At 41.9% G+C, this 20,772-nt stretch overlaps 1 protein-coding gene and 1 long non-coding RNA gene across 4 annotated transcripts in view; one reads left to right on the top strand and one right to left on the bottom strand.

Annotated features, from left to right (window-relative positions):
• Nucleotides 1–11,497, top strand: part of ETF1 (eukaryotic translation termination factor 1) — a 45,174-nt gene extending 33,677 nt beyond the window's left edge. Inside the window, exons 5-11 of one of the 2 annotated variants that reach the window (XM_044444138.1) lie at nt 458–596; nt 1,966–2,156; nt 2,610–2,739; nt 5,039–5,194; nt 6,364–6,554; nt 7,322–7,469; nt 9,581–11,497. In XM_044444138.1, the coding sequence (XP_044300073.1) occupies nt 458–596; nt 1,966–2,156; nt 2,610–2,739; nt 5,039–5,194; nt 6,364–6,554; nt 7,322–7,469; nt 9,581–9,663 (1,038 nt within the window). In that variant the 3' untranslated portion in view covers nt 9,664–11,497. The remainder of the gene's footprint in view (nt 1–457; nt 597–1,965; nt 2,157–2,609; nt 2,740–5,038; nt 5,195–6,363; nt 6,555–7,321; nt 7,470–9,580) is intronic. The other variant, XM_044444139.1, reaches the window with a different exon arrangement.
• Nucleotides 2,692–20,772, bottom strand: part of LOC123030306 — a 30,868-nt gene continuing 12,787 nt past the window's right edge. The window contains exons 3-6 of one of the 2 annotated variants that reach the window (XR_006416078.1): nt 9,144–9,336; nt 8,439–8,586; nt 7,997–8,253; nt 2,692–3,210 (exon numbers count right to left, since the gene is read on the bottom strand). This is a non-coding gene — a long non-coding RNA (uncharacterized LOC123030306). Of the gene's footprint in view, nt 3,211–7,392; nt 8,254–8,438; nt 8,587–9,143; nt 9,337–20,772 lie in introns of those variants that run through there. The other variant, XR_006416077.1, reaches the window with a different exon arrangement.

Raw genomic sequence — 20,772 nt, 5'->3', positions numbered from 1 at the left:
ATCATCACCTTAGCTGCTTCTTTTCCCCCATTTGCAAAATGATGCCTGCCTTTTACTTGTGCATCACTTGAGCTTGGGTAGGGATATTTTTTCTAGAGCGTGTCCTTTAATTTCTTAATCAAGTCAGCTTCTGATTATTCCTTCTTACCTAGCTTTTGTGTGTCATTATACTCTGAACCAACTTGGCAGCACTTCTAGCAAGTTTAAAAGAGCTAACTACACATGAAGAAGAATCTATTAACAGTAATTCTGGACGACTGTAAAGGAACCTAATTAAATAGACGTTTAAATGAGTTTGCAATGAAACAAAATAGATTCCTGGAATTTATAGTTTGAAATGGATACAACACGTTGGTTCTGGCTAATTTTTTTCCAGCTTGATCTGTAGTGTGCTCTTGTCTTAAATGTTAATATTATTTGTTGGCTTAACATCTACTTCTGCTGTGTTGATTTTCAGGCCCTTACAGCACTACTGTCAGATGACAGCAAATTTGGTTTCATTGTAATAGATGGTAGTGGTGCACTCTTTGGAACTCTTCAAGGAAACACCAGAGAGGTGCTGCACAAATTCACTGTGGATCTCCCGAAGAAACATGGTAATGTATAAAAATGTGAGGCAAATGCGACAGTTTGCCTCCAGAAAAGGCAATTTGGGGGAGGTGACGTTTATAAGCAGTTTTGTGATTTGTGGGCTTTGAAGCTAAGTATCCACACTGTCGTGTCTATGTTATTTGGGTAACTTCAGTACAATAAGACATGGATGGGCGGCTTTTAGCCTTCTAGGTGTTTGTTGACTGCAGCTCTCATCAAATCTAAGCCACATAGCCAATAGTGAGTAAAGGTAGTAATTGTAGTCGAACAACCTCTGGAGTGTTACATGTTACCCACCCATGAAGTAAGATGTTGGTTAATTTTTCATTGTTTAAAGAATCACAGTCATTAGGTTCAAATCATTAGTTTTCTTTCCAAGAAGGCAACTGTGAAAGGTCTTAGGGCAGAATCCAATGGAGTACTTATGTCCTTCTGGTTTCCTTCCACCCTGCCAATACCCTCTCACCAATTATAGTGGGTTCTGCTGATTCCCTTGTGGAAAAGCGACCTACTATGTAATGTGAGAAAGACTGAACACTTCCTAGAGGAAACCCTAAAAAAGCATCAGCACTCATTTTGATGGCGCTCCCTTATGTTGGTGGAGCTCCGTTTGTTTGAGGGCATTCTAGAAGTGCAAAATCAATGTTGTACAAGTGGTTAGGGCCTCTTGTGCAGTGGAATTGGGGCCTTAAGAGAATTCGTGTGGGTGTAAATGCCTGGGATTCTGTCTTCGGTTCCACTGAAAGCTCTGCTGTATGAGAACCTAACTTTTGACTTGTGCCAGTTCCTGTAGCAAGAGATGTAATAAATGAGATTCAAACAGAATCTAAAAATGATTTTTAGAACATCTGGATTTTCAAAACATTCTACTTTTTCTAAAAGTGTTTTAAGCTGATATCAGTGCTATATGCTAGCATATGTAACTGTTTTTGGTTGCGTAGTATGCAGGATAATTACAAAGCTGGTACCATTGCATTAATAAATCAGTGTACTAGAGCAAAAAGCAAGTTTGTAATAAAGCAAGTTAACAAATGCAGTTCATATTCCTTGCAGCAAGATTATTAATAAATAGGCTTGGTTGCATAGGAAGAGCCCTCTTTGTCCTGGTTTCACCCAACAGTGCAGTTTAATAATTGCAGCTGAGTCACAAATCATAATCTGCATTGAACAAGTACCTTGGATTTTAATATGGGAGTTATTTTTGTGTGAACTTGTTTATGGTTTGACAAACATGGTCGAGGTTCTTAAAGGAAAGAAAAAGCTATTAAATATTCATTTAAATTAGTGTAAGTTTGGGAGATACATGGAGATGAAGCCCCATATTCATGAATATTTCATCCATTAATACTGCATTTTTCCTCTTGTCTCTCAAAGGAAGAGGAGGTCAGTCAGCTTTACGTTTTGCCCGTTTGAGAATGGAGAAGCGGCACAACTATGTAAGAAAAGTAGCGGAAACGGCTGTACAGCTGTTCATTTCTGGTGACAAGGTGAACGTGGCTGGTCTAGTGTTAGCCGGGTCAGCTGACTTCAAAACTGAATTAAGTCAGTCAGATATGTTTGATCAGGTAAGTGGAAGTGATCTTATTAGCACTATGTGGTTACATAACACTTTATACCTAATGGTTCTACCTTAGTAAGCTGATGAAGGTGACTGTAATCCATAGATATTACAGTAGAAGAACAGTCACTCTGGAAGGAGGAAAGGATCTGTGCAGGCATTAAAGAATGAGCCGTTCATTACTTTGAATACTTTCCACATCATTTATTGGATGTTCACAAATTACTGTGCATATATTTGTATTCTTTATACAACAAAGTAGGTTTGAAACATTCATCTTGCTACGACATAGCTAGGAGTTGCCCTTGTTTGCATTTACCACTGACTTTCACAAAAAAGGGTCCATATGTACTGCCTTTATTTGTAACCAGACCTGGATTCAGCAGTAACATTTTTTTCAGGCTTCTAGTCTAATATGTATGTATAACTACTCCTCTAACATCATATCTTTGTTTTATAGCGATTGCAGTCCAAAGTACTAAAGTTAGTTGACATCTCATATGGTGGCGAAAATGGATTCAATCAAGCAATTGAATTATCCACTGAGGTCCTGTCTAATGTGAAATTCATTCAAGAAAAGAAACTAATAGGTATGAATTTTAAAAGATCCAACTGTTCTGTTCCACACACAAGAAATGTGTCTCTAAAATTTTGTGGAAGTATTGTTACTTCCACGAAAGAAAATGTTCTTTCACACTATTGCAGAATTTTTTTAAAAAAAGGATTATTTAATGTGCTTGTATTATTGGCCATCAATTACTGTAACCATAGACCTCATCTTAAAATGTTCATTAGATCTTATTTTTAACCAGTATACTGCATACTAGTTCACCAGCTAACATGTTCTTTAGAAATGAATTACATACGTGAAAATTCTTGCTGAAGAGAAACTCAGGACTGATCAGTACCAGTTTCAATTAGATTGGATACTTCTATTTTACATACAATCTGATATAAACTCAGATTTTATCAAATTCTTTGCCTCTTCTGTCAATTCCTCTTGGTACTTTGAATGTATCCATGAAAAGTGTGATTGCCTCTGCTTTCACTGGTAACCACATCTGTTTAGAAGGAAAGAAAATTGCAGCTAGATTAAGTTTGTAATTAGAGAGAACTTCATAGAGTGAGTTATTCTGAATCAGGTCCTACAAAGTGATAAAACCTACAAAAACACCAGGTCAGTAGACATGTAAGATATACTTTTTTCTGAGACTTACAATAGATGTGCAAGACAGTCTTTTTTGTATGGTGGAATGTGGGTTATTTAATACAGGACAACTAGGTTGCATATGCAGCTGTCAGTTGGGCTTTTCATGTCATGCAAATCTGGTGAGCGTGGGTTATGGAAGGGTCAAACAACCTCACATAACTTTAGAACAGGTCATAGATTGCACCAGACTTGTTTTATCTTCACATTAATCCATTCTTGCCTGATTCACATGACTTGACAATCCCACACAAGTGTTTTTGTTACGAATACTCTCCTTTCCTTTCTTGGATGTGGTCGGTCTCTCTCTCTCTCTCTCTCTCTCTCTCTCTCTCTCTCTCTCTCTCTCTCTGTGTGTGTGTGTGTGTGTGTGTGTGTGTGTGTGTGTGTACCACTACCACCAGGAATTTTAATTCCAATCTTATTAATCAACCTTCCACAGTAATGTGCCCAAGCTGTAAAGCTCCTTCATTGGACTGTGTGGTCCTCTGGATGAGATGCTGGTATTCAAACAGCCTATGACTTTGAATTAACAATAAACAAAATAATTTATTTGTAAAATAAGTGTATTGGTTTCAAGGTGTTCAGTAACTTATTTTCTTAGAGCATGGAACAGTATGTATTAAGAACTTCTAACTGAAGTATTACACTCTTTCCCTTCACAATCACCCTGCACTCTTCACACACAGATCCTCCTCTCTCCTGAATGCACTTTAACCAGTCCTGATTTTATTTATCTCAGTTTGATCTCTCCCTCTCTGCACTCAGGTTTCTGCCAGCTTCTATCTCACACACCCCTTATAATGCTTGACAATATTAGGTTTTGACTCTCCCTAGTTGCTAATACGCTAATACACTTGTACATCCACCAAGTATTCTGCTTCCTTCTTTATGATCTTAAGTGATTTTAATCTTAACAGCACTACGTAAGATTCTAGTGAGAAGGCTGCCTCTCCAGAGCCTGCAGACTGCTGGCAGACCACAACTCTGACTATTAATTGCTGATAGACCACGACTGACTGACTGATCTACTTCTCTCTCCTCACACACCTCCAAGCTCTACCTAGACACCGTCAGTCACCAACCAGTCACCTCACTCACTCATCCCCCTCTTTTACCCTTCTTGGTCTACTGAAACTTACTAACATTTAAAGGACCATGGTCTCTGTAAATCATTACAGTTTTATATTCAGAATAGTGGCCACATGTACTCCATATATCCCACAACCTCATAGTGGGCTGCCATGTAGTAAGGCTTTTTTTTGGGGGGGTGGGGGGGCTGGGCTACCTGTTTAACATGGTCACTCAAAAGCACCAGTAAAAATTGTTATCCATAACCACAATGCAGCTTGCAGAGTTGAGGTTTGTAGTTGCATTATTCCTGAATTAGGTACTATTGTGTTTGCTTCTGTTGAGCAGGCATGTTGGAAATAGTTTCTTAGGTGCCTGGTCACCTGTCTGCATCTTCCCTTCAAACATAGTTATCAAATCTGTGAACACTGAGTGCATCACTGCCAGTGAGTCAGCAGTGCGCATCTTGCCAAGGTGATTAACCACCAATCTTTCTGAATGCCTCCCTCATGCCACAGTAACTAAATTAAGTTCTCTTTGTGATGCAGACAGCATTGTTTTAGAATATGCATGGCATGTTCATTTCCATCTCTGGTTTGCATTAAATCTAGGCCGATACTTTGATGAAATCAGCCAGGACACAGGGAAGTATTGTTTTGGTGTTGAAGACACTCTAAAAGCCTTAGAAATGGGAGCAGTAGAGATTCTGATAGTTTATGAGAACCTGGATATAATGAGATATGTTCTCCATTGCCAAGGCACAGAAGGTATGTGGTTCCCTCTGACCAAATATTGGAATATGAGGAATTAACATTTATTTATTTATTTATTTATTTATTTATTTGCATGGATTGATATAGACCACTCTGAAAGTTTTCTTCTTGAATATCCTTTTGCTGATGGCATGTATGGAAATCTATAGAGTCAGAAAAGCTATCTTCTGATGGTAGACATGCATCTAAAGATCAGTGTTTAAAAAAACAAACAAACCCAGAAAGGTCTCTATAACTGGTTTTACATATAATGCCTATGTGTGTCCCCTAGGTAGTTGTTTAGAAACACCTTGAATTAAAGTAGTGAGATGAGTGTTTAACTATTCTTAAAGGATACATCCGTATATATTTGAATTTACTTGTATCTGCACTTGCAATGCTGCAAGTAAACCTGGTTGTACTCCAGTGGATGCAGGAGCTGTGAACTGAATCCCTTTACAGAATGTATACCTAGAGTTTGCTGTTTCCTTTCTTTCCATCTGTATTGACCCATCTACAAAGGAACAAGCTCCCTTCAGTGAGTAAACATTGCAAGTGACAGAAGAGGGAGAGACGTGCAAGACTGGGTTACTCCTTACTTTGGCTCATATTCCCAGAAAAAGATGAGCCACTCTTGCCACCTCATACTCATCTGTTTTGGGTAGTCACAATTCTTGCCTAAGCAGGAAAAATGGGAGAGAAGCTGCTGTCAGAATGACTGGCCCACTTTTTGTAGCAACAGCATTTTCTGGTATAAGGAAAAACAAAGAACAGTGCTTGGCAGGCTATCAGAGTTAGTAATAATAGGTGAGCCCTGCAGAATTGCCAACTTCCTTCTTAACTAAGCATTAGTAAAACATATTCTGGTCTCTCCCAGATTTGCAAATGGGAGAAGAAGAAAGTGAAGCCGTGTTTCCCTCATTCAAAATAATAGCTAACTTGGATTAAGCTAGGAATTCTTTCCCACATCTCCTGTCTTGTTTAGCCAAGATGACATTCTAAGCATTCATTATCCCCACAGAACTGTATGTGACATTTGAACTTAAAGTTCATGCCTCCTCAAAAAGTAAATAAAGTTTCTAGTCACAGTGATGTCTGTCTTTGCACTAGTGTATATAGTTAAGCAATCTATTTGTCTTTGGGAAATTGTACTATTATACCTCATGATGTTTCCACTTCCACAGAGGAGAAGATTCTCTATTTGACACCAGAACAAGAAAAAGATAAATCCCACTTCACAGATAAAGAGGTATTTCTAAAAATCCACTCCTTTTTCTTATGTTACCTACGAAGCAATCAAGATGATGAGGAACAAATCACTGTTCAGTTAATCTGCCTCTCGGTTTCCTTGTGGAGAGAAAATGGGCCAATGCATGTATGTAACCCTGAGTGTTTTGGAAGTCACACAGGACACTGATAAAATACATTTCTTAGAAGTGTGCTCTTCAGAGCTCAAGAATTGAAACAATACTAATCCTTTGCCCTTGATATTCAAATATCATGGCTAAATTCTTGACTATTTGGCTGCAGTTCATGGAATCCGTTGTCTTCATCCCTCAGCAGTACTGGGAACAGTTCAGAAATACAGACACCCTACATAAGGATGCATATCCATCACTGTTGTTCCCTTTCAAATATTCATATGATCACAGAACCCTTCCAGTTGGTAATAATGGAATGAAACATATGGGAAGCTCCCATTCTTTATCCTTCTTGCTCCAGCAGGCAAGAGCAAGGATCTTAGCAAAGAGAACTAGCATAGCAGCTTGGGCCCCACATCACTGTTCTGTGATCATGTGGGACAAGAGGGTCTTTTAAATACTAGGGTCCCAACCACTTAAGGTTTGAAGGGTAATAGCACTCTGAATTGCGGTACCTCTGAAGCAGTCATGATGAGTTAGATGAACACAGGAGACTTGCTAAAAAAATCCATCTTGATAAGATGCTACCAGCTTTGTATACTGTGAAAGGGGAACAGAAGGCATAATCACACCAGCCACTTCTCAGGTCCATAACTCTATTGGCAATAGGTTACTTAGTTCCCAGTAGAGTAAAAAGAATGTTGGCAAATTAACATTCTGTACTCATTTGAAGTACAGAAAATACATTTGGTTATAATTTCTCTTCAATTTTCATCTTTAGACTGGACAAGAACATGAGCTGATAGAAAGCATGCCTCTGCTTGAGTGGTTTGCTAACAACTACAAGAAATTTGGAGCCACGTTGGAAATTGTGACAGACAAGTCACAGGAAGGATCTCAGTTTGTGAAAGGATTTGGAGGAATCGGAGGTAAGTGGAAGGGGAAACTGATAGTCTGGACACTGCTTTATAGATTGCTTTGAAGTGGTGTCAGAGAAGAGAATAAGTTAGCCAGAAGGCCAGAAGTCATGATAATGTACTGTAATGGATCATGTAATGGGCATGATCACAGTAGCTGAACTCTATTCATGAGTGATCTGCTCTATGTCCTCCTCCCTGAAAGTGCTAGGGATGGTACACTACCCCGAAGTTGTTCCTTCTAGAGATCAGGAGCCCCTGGGCCTCTGAAGATCTTGAAGAAGGTTTCACATAGCTGAAAGGAAAGAAGATACGCACTACAATTTTATGAAATTGCCTGCTTGAGTTGGAAAAACTTTATGTTATGGAATAGCTAAACAAGACAAAACATTTTATTAGAACTGGGCCATCATATTTCTTCTATTGTAATAAAAACAGCAAATAGAGAACTTCAATAATGCAACTTGTTCCATAATTTGATTCCCGTATCTAATGGTCATATTTCATTTTCTGAGAGGTTTTCCATCTAATCTACTTACCAGGCTACAGATGACTTAAGTAATTGCCATATCTCTTCCTAATGCTGTACCAGAGGTCTTCATCTGGCTTGAATAAAATATTTTTTTCAGTATGCTCCTTCCTGTGTAAAATCTAAACAAAACTCCGCAATGCCACAGTTGAGCCTAGTGGCACATTGAATCCAGCAAATCAAGTTCAGGTTCCTGCAGAATGCTTTAGTTCTTCTTTGTGGTCTCTGTGCATCACTCATATGGGCTCTGCGCCTTCATGGAACCTGCTGTCAGGAAGTTTATGCAGCGAAATGTCAGTTTGGGTGGGAGCCCTTCCCCTTCCAGTTCTCTGCACCCATGGGAGGGGCTCCCACCCATTCCCTCAGTCTCTTTTTCGACCTGAATTGTAACCCATGATTTCAGCATTCCACATTAGTTTGGTAATGTTCTAAGTAACTATTTACAAGGTTACCTGTGTGTTATTAGACAACCATGGTCCAGGTTGCATTATATGTCCACACTTTCTAGTGGATGTTCCTGTAGTATTTCTTTCTTCCCCATGTTATAAGGTGCTTCAAGTTTTTCAGGATTTTGTGGGATTGCTGCTCACAAATGAGCTTCTTTGTACAGACAAGGAAAAAGAAGAATGGCATATGAGACTCCTGTTTCCATTTGAGTGAGAGAATCCATCAGCAGAAGCATTACATAGAAGCCCAATTTAAAATAACAAAAGGCCAAAAAGATTACCTCACTATTTCAACCAGATAATTTGGATTGCTTTGATCTTGAAAGCAAAGGAAGTTCTTCCTAGCTATGGGCTTTGCCTTGGGGTATGCTTACTTGGAAGTAGATTCCATTGAGATATGTGAGACTTGCTTTCAAGTTAATACAATTATGGATAGGAATGTTGGAGTAGGCAGTACATTGATGCTTTAACCTCCATGATTTATTTAAATTGATATATTGCCCTCATTATACAGGATGGTATACAGAATTCAGTACTCACATTGAAAAAAATCTTCTTTAGTTGATAACCTTTGTCAAATATGCTAGACACTTAAAGTGTTAAGAAATGAAACATATAAAGTTGGGAGCATGCTCAAGATTCTTGGTACATGCTGGAATGAGCTATATCAGCCTTCAGATTGTTCCAACTACAACTCCAGTCATACTTTACCAGTGGTCATGTTGACTGTGACTAGGCAGTTACTCTCTAGATGTTTCAGACTCCACCAGGTTTCTTTTCCTTCTGCTGCTGCCTCTTTTGCTGCACACAGAGGACATCAGTTTTTCTTTGGAGTGGAATCCAGAATTGCATTTCAGTTGCATAGAATTGTCCAGGCTTGGCTAATTCATTATCATTTCTGGTTCTGAGTTTGTAAGAAAAAAAGGGATATAAATCAAATAATTTTGGGTTAGCTTAAACGCCTGAAAACCTTGAAGGATATAGTGTAAATATCTATTAATATGAACCACATCTTTTCAATAGAAGTGGGAAGAAAATGTGCATGGTCTGGTTTCATATGGGGGTGCAGAGGAATTAATTTTGTGCTAAGTTGTTTTCATAAATGAAAAGGGTTTATAATGTCTTCCTTTAAATGTTTATTTCCAAAGGTATCTTGCGGTACCGAGTGGACTTCCAGGGAATGGAATACCAAGGAGGAGATGATGAATTTTTTGACCTTGATGACTACTAGGTAGTCGACCTGGGTCTGGCAAAATGTGCCTCACCCCTCCAGCATCCAACCCAAGGAGTAAACTCACAGTGGAAAACAAAAACAGATCCCTGCCTTAGAATTGGAGTATTTCCAGAACTTTATCCAGAACACCGGGTTTAAAAAAAGAAAGAAGCAAACCCTACTGATTTGTCATAGTGTCAGTACAGCAGCAATCTACTAAGTTTCTATAATGCCATTTTGGACTAATTTAAAAAAAAATCCCAGTTTTTACTTTTACTTAATGGTGAAATTGGTTGCTCTTGTATTTTATGGAAATGATTTTTTTAACCTTCATGCTACATTAACTGCTGTCAACCTTCACTTGAAAAAAATTAATAGAAAGATTATACCGGTTTGTTTCTTATTTTGATTGGAAGCAATTTATTGCTGCGTTTTGCAGTGACATGACCCATTTACATGGCGTTCTTGGCTTAGACTTCAGGAGAAGAACCTTCGGGAGATGTTACTCCCATTGTTCTCAGACTACAGTGGTGGAAGTAAAAGGAATGGAACCCTATGGCATGCCTGCTTGAAAGGTGTGGCATACACATTCAGGCAGTCTGAGAAGCCCACCCATTTTGTTCTTAGACTGCAAAAGTGTTGCTTGTATAAATCAGGAAGTATGTTTCATGAATGGCAATTGAAATGCCAGAGTCTTGGCAAACTTGATTAGGATTATGAATTGTGTGGCCTTCACTCATCCCTCTTGTCAGTCGATAATAATAAACAGTTTCCACAAGCAAGCTAATGCTACTTATGCTTGGTTCTGTTCTTTACTAGGGACTGGGAGTTTTTTAGTTTTGCTTTGGGACTACATAAGCTGCCTTGGTGGGTCATCGTCAAATTTTGCTTTAAATGCAGATAGCTAGCAAAAATGTGACTGACATAAGCCTTGGCATTGGTGGCTGTGAAGCTTCTGTAGGCATTAGTAAAGGTTTTTTAGAAGCTTGGTGCCAAAGGTTCACATTAAACACTGTGGCATCACTCATGCAAAGCATATAGCACACCTTCCCTGCTTTCCCCTGGAACTGGCTGATTTCTAAAGGATACTCTGATATTTTAGTGCCTAGCTCTGTTCATTTTCCATTTGTCATTCTTGTACTGGTCAGATGCTCCCCAACTTGCAAATTCTGCATATCGTTCCAGTAATCCTGTCTCACTTGAATTGAAGGGAAAGTTTGTCTTAATTAAGCCTTCTCATCACAGTGTATACTTAAGAGGTCCAAAATGACTTTCTGTCTATGTGAGCAATAGAATTTGTATCTTTTTATAACTCAGCAAGCAGGCAGTTTATGATTGTCCACAAGATGTGTCCACGTTGGGTGGAAACTCTTACAGAAGCCCTTTGTGAGTCTGAGTATGCAATTTGATTTGCAGAACGCCTGATCACAAGCATCTGTGTGCTCTTCAAAGCAGTACACTTTGATTTTGCCATTGTAAATGGGTCTGCTATGACATGACGAGCAGAAAAATTGGGTGTAAATTTACATTTTTGAATATACTGCTTGTTTCACATTTAGGGTATGCAGCTCCTTTTTTGTAGTTTTATTTTTACTATTTAAGTTTGGAAATGATGCCAAATTTTTGTATCTCTTTAATCAATGTGTTATCTCTGGTGATATATATTGCATTATATATTGATGTATATATCAATATATACTGATATGTATTACACTTACGCAGACACATTAAAAGGGTGAGAATCCTGGCCTTTTGCATACTACATAGCCTCTTCAGAGAGCTCCCAAGCAGTGATATCTTGGTGTTGTGATGTACAGAAATGGAGAAGAGTATTAAACCATATTTAAGAATATATCCTGGATTCTTGATTTTATTTTCCTTGGGGGAGGGTTGCAGCATTGAATGCTGCTCATCAGGTGACTGTTTGGATCAGAACACTAATTCTGCAGCAGTTGACTGGTACCTGATTCTAAACAACTAGCAGACAGAATATCTCAGTGGTGCCTTGAAACACGAGCATATAGCTTGCTGCCAAGTTCAACATCACTTAGAAGCTGGATTTCATGTCAGGAGCAAACACTTCCTAAAGAGCACTTTGGTTGTTTAGTTCTACCAATAGAATAACCAGCTTAACTGCATCGGACAGGGTGGGCTCTGACTCACAAAAGCTTGTTACCACAATAAAGTTGGCCGCTAAGGTGCCACAAATGTGTTCACGTTTTTGGCATTGTTGACTAGCATTCCCATCCTTTTTGGTCATTTTCGGAAGTATGGACTCTAAAGCTTTCACAGTAGTTCTTTCCATTAATTTTTATACATTACTGTGTTTTTTTTTCTAGGTTATAGTGACACATTTTCAGATGCTCAGCTTGATAGCAGGTTAATGGAGAATTACTGCTGCATTAGAATTACTCTTCAGCTTGAGAGTAAAATCAGATAATTTGAGACAAAAGCATGTGTTATTTCAGCACTCTCAAGCTATCATAGATATAGTTGGATTTACCTTGTCACCCTTTCCACTGGAGGAACAATTGGTTAGAAGGAAGGCAGGTGGGGCAGAGATAGCATGTTAACCACACACTCCACTGCTGTTAGCTTCAAAGAGTGTTTTCTTCTGTCAAGGACTGGACATTTCCCATGTCTATTTCTTATCTGCTCAAGATTCACACAGGCTTGCCATGTTCTTACTCCCTGCACATTTGCAACCTTCATGGAAACTATAACCAGTTTCACTGTCCCTTTGATTACTGTATTTGAGGTCAGGCTAGCTTGTTAGCTATGGGTTACACTAAGTTCGTTTTGTTCTTATCCGTCCTCCCTTCTGGGCCAGTATAACTGATGTTTTTACTATGTGGCCTCCCTCTGACCAACTTTTTGGGGCCTTCCTCTGGCCAACTACTTTTGGAGAGTTTTGGGGTGCTGCAATTGGCAACACAAGGAATGGGAAACTGGTTGAATATGGTCCAAGATACATGGAACTGGGATCCAGAACTAGACACTTAGAAATGTGAAAGAGTAAGGATGACTTTTCTTCCCCCACCCACCCCCCAAAAAAACCTTTTTATTTTCTCAAGAACTAAAACATTTAGAATTGGAAAATATTTCCTTTTAGAATGATGAATGAAGCATTTAAGATAAGATGTCCGTATATTACTACCTAGTTTTTATTGTTTTCAAAGGGATCTCTAAATAAAGGAAAATGTTTATAAGAAGACTAGAGATGTAAAATATCTGGAAATACTGAAGTCATGGGGAAATAATAGTTCCAAATATTTTTTTGTAAAATTGCTGGCATAGTTATTTCTTCAATGCATATTAAAGCATTGGTTGGATATACTGAAAGATTTAGGGATGCTGCATGCACCCCTTTGAGGGATGCTTTGTTTCACAACATGTGACTAGAATTACCATATAATATATGAAGAGAATGTGCATTCTCAACAGCTAAGGTTTTGTTCTACACAACCTTTTGTTTGTGGGTGTAGTCTTATTAGAGGCCTCATACAAAAGGGGACAAAATGTCAGTCTTGAAATAATAGGGTGAAATTGTTTAACAGATTTTAACTGTATTTGATTAACTGGTAACAGGGTCTTCTCCAGCTAAACATTCTTTCAACAGCTTTTTCTTCAGTTCAGATTTTCCTAAACTGTACTCCATCAATTCCTGATAAACAGGAACAGATACTGTATACCAGTTCATCTTCGTGGTCTCTGTGCATCACACATAATGGGTACTGTGCCTGCACAGTGCCTGTTGTCGGCCAGAATACCCAAGCTACAACGGTTTTTGGCGGGAATTCCGCACCCCTCCCCGCTGGTGCTATATAAGGCGGAGCGCCTGCCATTTTCCTCAGTCTTCTTTCGACTGCCAATCGCATTGCCTTGAGCCATTACCTTCTTGTACTTACTTGTTTGTTCTAGAATTGTTCTTACCCGTTGAATCCAAGTTCTTTTCCCTTGTTTCCTGGTTAATCCTTTCCTCTTTACACACACACACACACACACACACACACACACACACACAGTTAGTATTTGCACTTTTTTCTCTTACCTTTACTATCCCTCTTCTGCTCTTCTCAATGGCTCAGTGCGCGATGTTTCAAAAGTGTTCCAAATGCGGGGCTAAAATGTCCCTGGCGAACCCGCACGAGCTCTGCCTCCTCTGCTTGGGAGAGGGGCATCGCACTGACAAATGCAGGCACTGCCAGGCCTTCACTAAACAGGCCAGGAAGAACCGAGACAATAGGCTGAGAAAGATCCTTTGGGATCAGGCCTTACTAGCCTCTGACGAGCTCACCGCTCAGCCTGTGACAGCCGGCCCTTCCATGGTGACCTCCCCTCACCCACCATCCGGGGGAGTTGCTTCCCAGGAGACCTCTCACTCCTCCCATTCCTTGCTCAAACAAAAGGAGAAGTGGAAGCATTCCGACCACGGGGATCCGGTGTGGCGTAGTGGTTAAGAGCATGGGACTGGGACTCAGGTGATCTGGGTTCTAGTCCCCGCTCAGCCATGGAGCCAACTGGGTGACTTTGGGCCAGTCACAGACTCTCAGCCCAACCTACCTCACAGGGTTGTTGTTGTGAGGATAAGATAGAGGAGGAGATGTAAGCTGCCTTGAGCCCTTTGTAGAAAAAAGGCAGGATATAAATCGAAAAATAAATAAATAAATAAATAAATCCATTGGTCCTAAAGAAGGCCAAAAAAGATAAGTTGAGCAAGGCCAGCAGGAAGCATAGGCCTGCTCCGGAATCATGGAGAGATTTGGATTCGACCGCCCTGTCGGTCCAGACAGCACCATCAGTCCCGACACCCTCGGCACCGACACCGAGAGAGTTGCTGCAGGTTACACCGCCCGGATCTCCACAGAGGGTTGAACCTGCGGTCCCAACCATGTTACATCCACCCGAACTGGTTGTTCATGGGTCAGTGTTGGATGGAGAGATCTGTGACTCTCCCCCAAGATCTTTGCTGTGTCATCAACCGGCTCGTTCCCCAACTCCGATGCCGTCCTCTCTGGAGGCTCCCAGGAGGACCATGGTGGTCGAACCCCACCTGCATCGCCATTCATCGGGACAATCCGCCAGATCATGGGTCCCGATGCCTTATGAAGGGCCGGAGGCTTCACAACCTCAATATTGGGGACCACCCCCATACGGCTATTACATGCCGAGAGAATACGGTCATCGATCCTGACAGTCGAGCTGAACCCCTTCTACTTCGGTGCTGACAACCTCTCGCCATCCTCCTTCTCCGGCTCAATCTTCCTCCAGTCCTCCATACCCATACGACTCAGACTCTGAGGACTTGGACGACTGTTCTACGTCCCCTGCGGCAGTCATCTCCACCCAGGGAGCTGGGTCACCCGAAGAGTCCTATGCTACCTTCAGTGAACTTATGGGGCACTTAACTAGAGCTTTGGAGGTTGAGGTTGAGCATCAGCCCAACGTTAATTTGGACAACTTTTATGATATTGTCCATAAAGAACAATCTTCCACAATTACCATCCCGGTGATTACAACCCTGTGGGAGGCTATGGAGGATACATGGACCCCTCCTGATCAACCTCAGTCGACATCTCAAAGGTACAAATCCATGTACAAAGTCAAGGAATAGGATATTCCCTTCCTTCTAAAACACCCGAAGCCCAACTCTATTGTGGTCGAGTCCTCTCAGGGGCGAGACAACAGAGAGCACTCGGCCCCTAGGGACAAGGAAGGAAGAAAAATCGACCTTATGGCGAGGTGCATTTATGCGGCTATGGGATTGGGCTTGAGAATCTCCAACTACGAGGTGACAATGGTGAGGTATCTGTATTTTCTGATGCAGCGGTTGGATTCGATCACCTCGTCCATCCCAGAGCAACAACGTGATCTAGCCCGGGTCTTCATAAGAGAGGCGATGCAGTTTGCGATCCAACAGCTCACACCAGCCCGCCATCACGTCGACTGTGATTCCCGTGCTCTAGTTGGCTCTGTCGCTCTCTGAAATGCCTGGCTACAATCGTGCAACTTCCCAGAGGAGACCAAGAGACGGATTGAGGGGATGCCATTCGACAGATCAGGCCTCTTCCACGATAGGACAGACCAGAAGCTCGAGTATATTTATAATGCTCGGGCCACCACCAGGAAGATGGAGATCCCAGGCTCAACCTGTCGTAAGTGGCATCGATCTTGATACCCAAGATACCAACCTTACCACCGTTTCCAGTCACGTCAACAATTCCCCCAGCGGAAACAACGAAATTGCACACAACTGGCCACCCAATATCAACAGGGTCGCCGCTGCCAACCCGTTGATAATAGGCAACGTTGATGGGCTCTGTGATCCTCTGTCTCCTACACCCCTCCCCCCTCCCTATGGGGGCCGGCTGCAAAGCCGACTCCCTCTTTGGGAGACCATCACATCTGACAAATGGGTCCTTTCCATAACTGAATTTGAATTTGGATATAGAATCCAGTTCGACGTCATCCCTCCTTTAGGTCCGGTGCTATACATCCTCATTGGAAATTCTTAGAGAAGAAGTATCCCAGCTACTTCATAAGGGAGCAATCCGACAACTCTCCCATTCCGATGGACCCTGCGGTTTCTACTCTAGATATTTTACGGTACCGAAGAGGGATGGTGGCTTACGCCCCATATTTGATCTAAGGGGCATCAATGCCTTTATTACAACTAAGAAATTCCGTATGACCACCTTGCAAAATATCCTTCCCCTGCTAGAGAGAGAAGATTGGTTTGCATCCATTGATCTGAAGGATGCCTATTTCCATATAGGTATCCATCCGTTTTATAGGAGGTTTCTCCGATTTACAGTTGGCGCCTACATTTTTGAATATAATGTCCTCCCCTTCGGAATTGCCACAGCCCGCAGGGTATTTACAAAGTGCATGGCTCTGATATGTGCTCACCTTCGTCAACAAGGTGTTCAAATTTATCCATATTTAGACGATTGGCTCATCATTTCCCTGTCTCGGGACCGACTTGTTGCAGACGTTCGCCTTACGTGCACTCTCCTGGAGGACTTGGAGCTCATTATTAATACCGAAAAGTCCTGTCTCACTCCTTCACAGGTCATCGAGTTCATCGGAGCACAACTCAATTCAGTCTGAGCATCAGCATTTTTACCACAGACCCAAATGGACAGACTTTGTTCAGTAGCCGTCCAGGTTCAGAGAGGCCGATCAGTACAGGTGGCCTCCAACAACACAGTTACCGTTTTTTATCTTTACAAACAGGGCGGTACAAAGTCGGTACCATTGACCCATCTATCCATACAGATTTGGGACTGGTGTATCCCCAGAGGGATTTTGCTCACAGCAATCCATCTAGCGGGAGTACACAATCAAGAAGCAGATACCTTGAGCAGAAAGATGTCGTCAACCCATGAGTGGGAATTGGACAACCAAATTTGCAGAGACTTGTTTACCTGGTGGGGTACCCCGACATCAGACCTATTTGCCACAGCTTCGAATTCAAAATGCAAGACGTATTGCTCTAGAGCGGGAACGGGTCTGAACTTATTAGGGGATTCCCTGATGCTGAGTTGGTCGGATTCATTCCTGTACGCCTTTCCACTGATTCCACTGATTACCTGCACCCTGGAGAAGGCTGCCCGGGACCGAGCAAGGGTCATTCTCATTACACCATGGTGGCCCCGTCAACCCTGGTTCCCGACCGCTCTCAGGCTGTCAAGACATACGTTCTTTCATCTGCCATGCATCCCTCACCTAATTACACAGGGGAGGGGGACGATTCTTTATCCCGACCTCAACACCCTCAACCTTACCGTGTGGCTCCTACACTACCTCTACCAACCCTCACAGACTTTGACAAGACACCTCGGTTCCGACGCCAGAGCACCAGTCGGTACCAGAGGAGCTCACTCGACTCTCCTCCGAAGCTGCATCATCTCTATAGGAGATCGAGTTCATCCTACAGTCTGCCCTTAGACCATCCACTCGTAGGTCATATGAGGCGAAGTGGAACGTTTCACCACATTTGTGGAAGCGAACTGTTTTACTCCAGAATTAGCTTCTATCGATAACATCCTTCCTTTCTTGCTTTCTTTGCACCAGTCTGGACTTAAACCTACCTCTGTCAAGGTCTACACACAGCTATATCCCATTTCCGCGGCCCTCTGTTGGGTTCATCCGTGTTTTCTCACATGCTCATCCAGCGCTTCCTTAAGGGATTACAAAATCTCCATCCTCCAGTCCGACCGTCGGTACTGACTTGGAGTCTATTGGTAGTTCTCCATGCACTCACCAAAGCTCCTTTCGAACCCCTCGCAATGACGGATTTAAGATTGCTATCTTGGAAAGTAGCCTTCTTGGTTGCCATAACCTCAGCGAGAAGGGCAAGTGAACTTTCCGCCCTCCGTGTGGATCCACCATACCTTAACTTCCACAAGGGGAAGGTAGTTCTGCGTACAGATCCGGCGTTTCTTCCTAAGGTGGCCATAGCATTTCACGTTAACCAGGACATTGTGCTTCCAGCATTCTTCCTGTCCCCATCCACCCTGATAGAGAAATCTCTCCATTCCCTTGATGTGCGTTAGTGCCTAGCTTTCTATCAGTCACGCACAGAGAGTTTCAGGAAAACTAAACGCCTATTCGTCAAATACTCCAAACCTGACAAGGGTGCACCTCTCTTTGCCCAGAGACTATCGAAATGGATAGTACAGACTATTGAACTGGCTTACCAGCTGGCCAAGATAGATCTTCCCGTTACCCCTAGGGGTCATTCTACCAGAGCCATGGCGGTCTCATCGGGCGTCCCACTGTTGGACATTTGTAAAGCTGCTACATGGACAACTCCCTGTACCTTTACCAGACACTATAGGCTGGACATCCAAGCCAGGCAAGATTGCTCCTTCGGACAGTCCGTCCTTTCATCCATCCTTCACTGATGATACCGACCCACCTACTATGAGTGAAGCTTGCTAATCACCCATTATGTGTGATGCACAGAGACCACGAAGAAGAAAGTCAGGTTGCGTACCTGTAACTGTCATTCTTCAAGTGGTCATCTGTGCAATCACACAACTCGCCCTCCGGCCTCACTCGGTGTCGAGGGATGGGATGGTAGTCTCTTTCTATTGACTCCTTTACTAGATGGCATGCTCTGCTAGGGAACGATCTGCCGGTCTCCAGAGACTGAGGAAAATGGCGGGCGCTCCGCCTTATGTAGCACCAGGGGGGAGGGGTGCAGAGTTCCTGCCAAAAACCATTGTAGTGTGGGTATTCTGGCCAACAACAGGCACTGCACAGGCGCAGTACCCATTATTTGTGACTGCACAGATGACCACTCGAACGACAGTTACAGGTAAGCAGCATGACTTTTTCCCTGGTCTCCAGCTCTTTTTTCTGGTTTCTAAAATAATCAGGTTTTTCAGGAACTACTCGCTGAAGTTACTTTTAGTCAGATGCAAAGTAAGAATTGAACATGTATTCTGTATAATTTGTTTTACTTGTAAAATTATGTTTGTACATTAAATTCAAACATACAGTTTATTCAAACAATAGTTACAAAGCTACTGAGTTAACTGCATATGTTTCCATATTTTTCCCAATGCACCCCCCCTCCCCCCTGGAGTTTTGCTTTGGAAAACAGCCCAATTTTTCTTAGATTGCTTTAAGGTTATTAGGCCTTAGGTCATTTAAATCATTAGGAACTGATCCCAAATCAAGATCTAGGAATCTAGGTTTTCTGCTTCCCACTGACCATCATGGGATGTTTAAAAAGAGCTAATTAGAAAGGTTTCAGAAGGACAGGTGCAAGATCCAGGGAATTACAATGTTAAGAATTAGCTTCATTTCACACTGAAATCTTGTGGCATTTAAAGAATTGCCAACTCATGGACATTTCCTCTCCTTGCTCCCCAAAGTGCAGTGATAAATTTATTTATTTAATTTATTTATTAAAACATTTTTATGCTGCCCCATTCGCCGAAGCCTCGGGGCGGCTTACAACAATAAGTTAAAATAATTTTAATATAAATCATGAATATAAACATTAAATTAAAAATACAAAAATACAGTATAAAATAAGCCGCCCTGGCCAGATAAAATCCAATAATATTAACAGTTAAAATGCTGCTTGAATAAAAAGGTCTTCGCCTGGCGCCGAAAAACAAATAACGACGGCGCCAGGCGGACCTCTCTGGGGAGCGCGTTCCATAAGTTAGGCGCCACCGCAGAGAAAGCCTTCCTCCAAGTACCCACCCTCCTAATTTCTTTCACGGAGGGTTCCCGGAGAAGGGCCTCCCCCGCCGATCTCAAGGGGCGGCTGGGCATATATGGATGCAAGCGCTCCTTCAGGTAACCAGGACCCAAGCCGTTTAGGGCTTTATAGGTCATCACCAACACCTTGAATACTCCTGGTAGAATGTTCTGTAGGATTAGAAGATGGATTTTCCAGTCAGCCATCCCTGTACCACCTCCATGAGTGTGGGGATGATGAAGAAGTCCAGAACAGACTGAAACTGGTTTAATCTTTCTACCCACCCATGAATTCCACAGTGGACTACCTCTTCCCAAGTCACACAAATTCTGCAGACTTCCAGACCTTTTAAAAGAAACTTTCTGTAATTATATGCAAATTTAGTTGTGGAAAAATACAAAAATGGAGAAAACGGAACAAAAATATCTATTTCTCCCAATAGACTATAGTGCAAACCTATTTTGAGAGATGTGTGCATTTTTGGAAGGGTGAATTCACATGTCATATTAATGCATTTGCACAAAATGTAATTCCATTCCATTAGTGAGCAGATGATGGAACAAAAAGCACCTAACCATCTGCAAAATGCAGAGTTAACAAATTCTGTACTTCCTCTAAGCAAAACATGCTATGTTTGGGGAGACACTGCCCTCATGCAGGGCCCAGTTGCAGTTCTGCATGAGGATCACTTCAAAGAGTAGTCAGCTTTGTCTTAGGCAGCAGCAGGGACTATCTGAAAATGCCCAGTTCAGGTCAGGGATTGGCCATCATTTTTAGCAGTACTTCATTCAAACTGAACTTTCTTGATCACTAAATTCCTTATATGCTGACATGTGGGCAGATGAAGGTATGATCTTGCATCCTAAGTCTTGCCTTTCTTTCCTGACAGTAATTCTTACCTCATT

The sequence above is a fragment of the Varanus komodoensis genome, unplaced genomic scaffold (assembly GCF_004798865.1).
Source record: "Varanus komodoensis strain SLA01 unplaced genomic scaffold, ASM479886v1 scaffold44_3, whole genome shotgun sequence".
NCBI classification, from domain to species: domain Eukaryota; kingdom Metazoa; phylum Chordata; class Lepidosauria; order Squamata; family Varanidae; genus Varanus; species Varanus komodoensis.
Note: the sequence above shows the minus strand (reverse complement) of the source record. Positions and strands in the feature narration are given on the sequence as shown.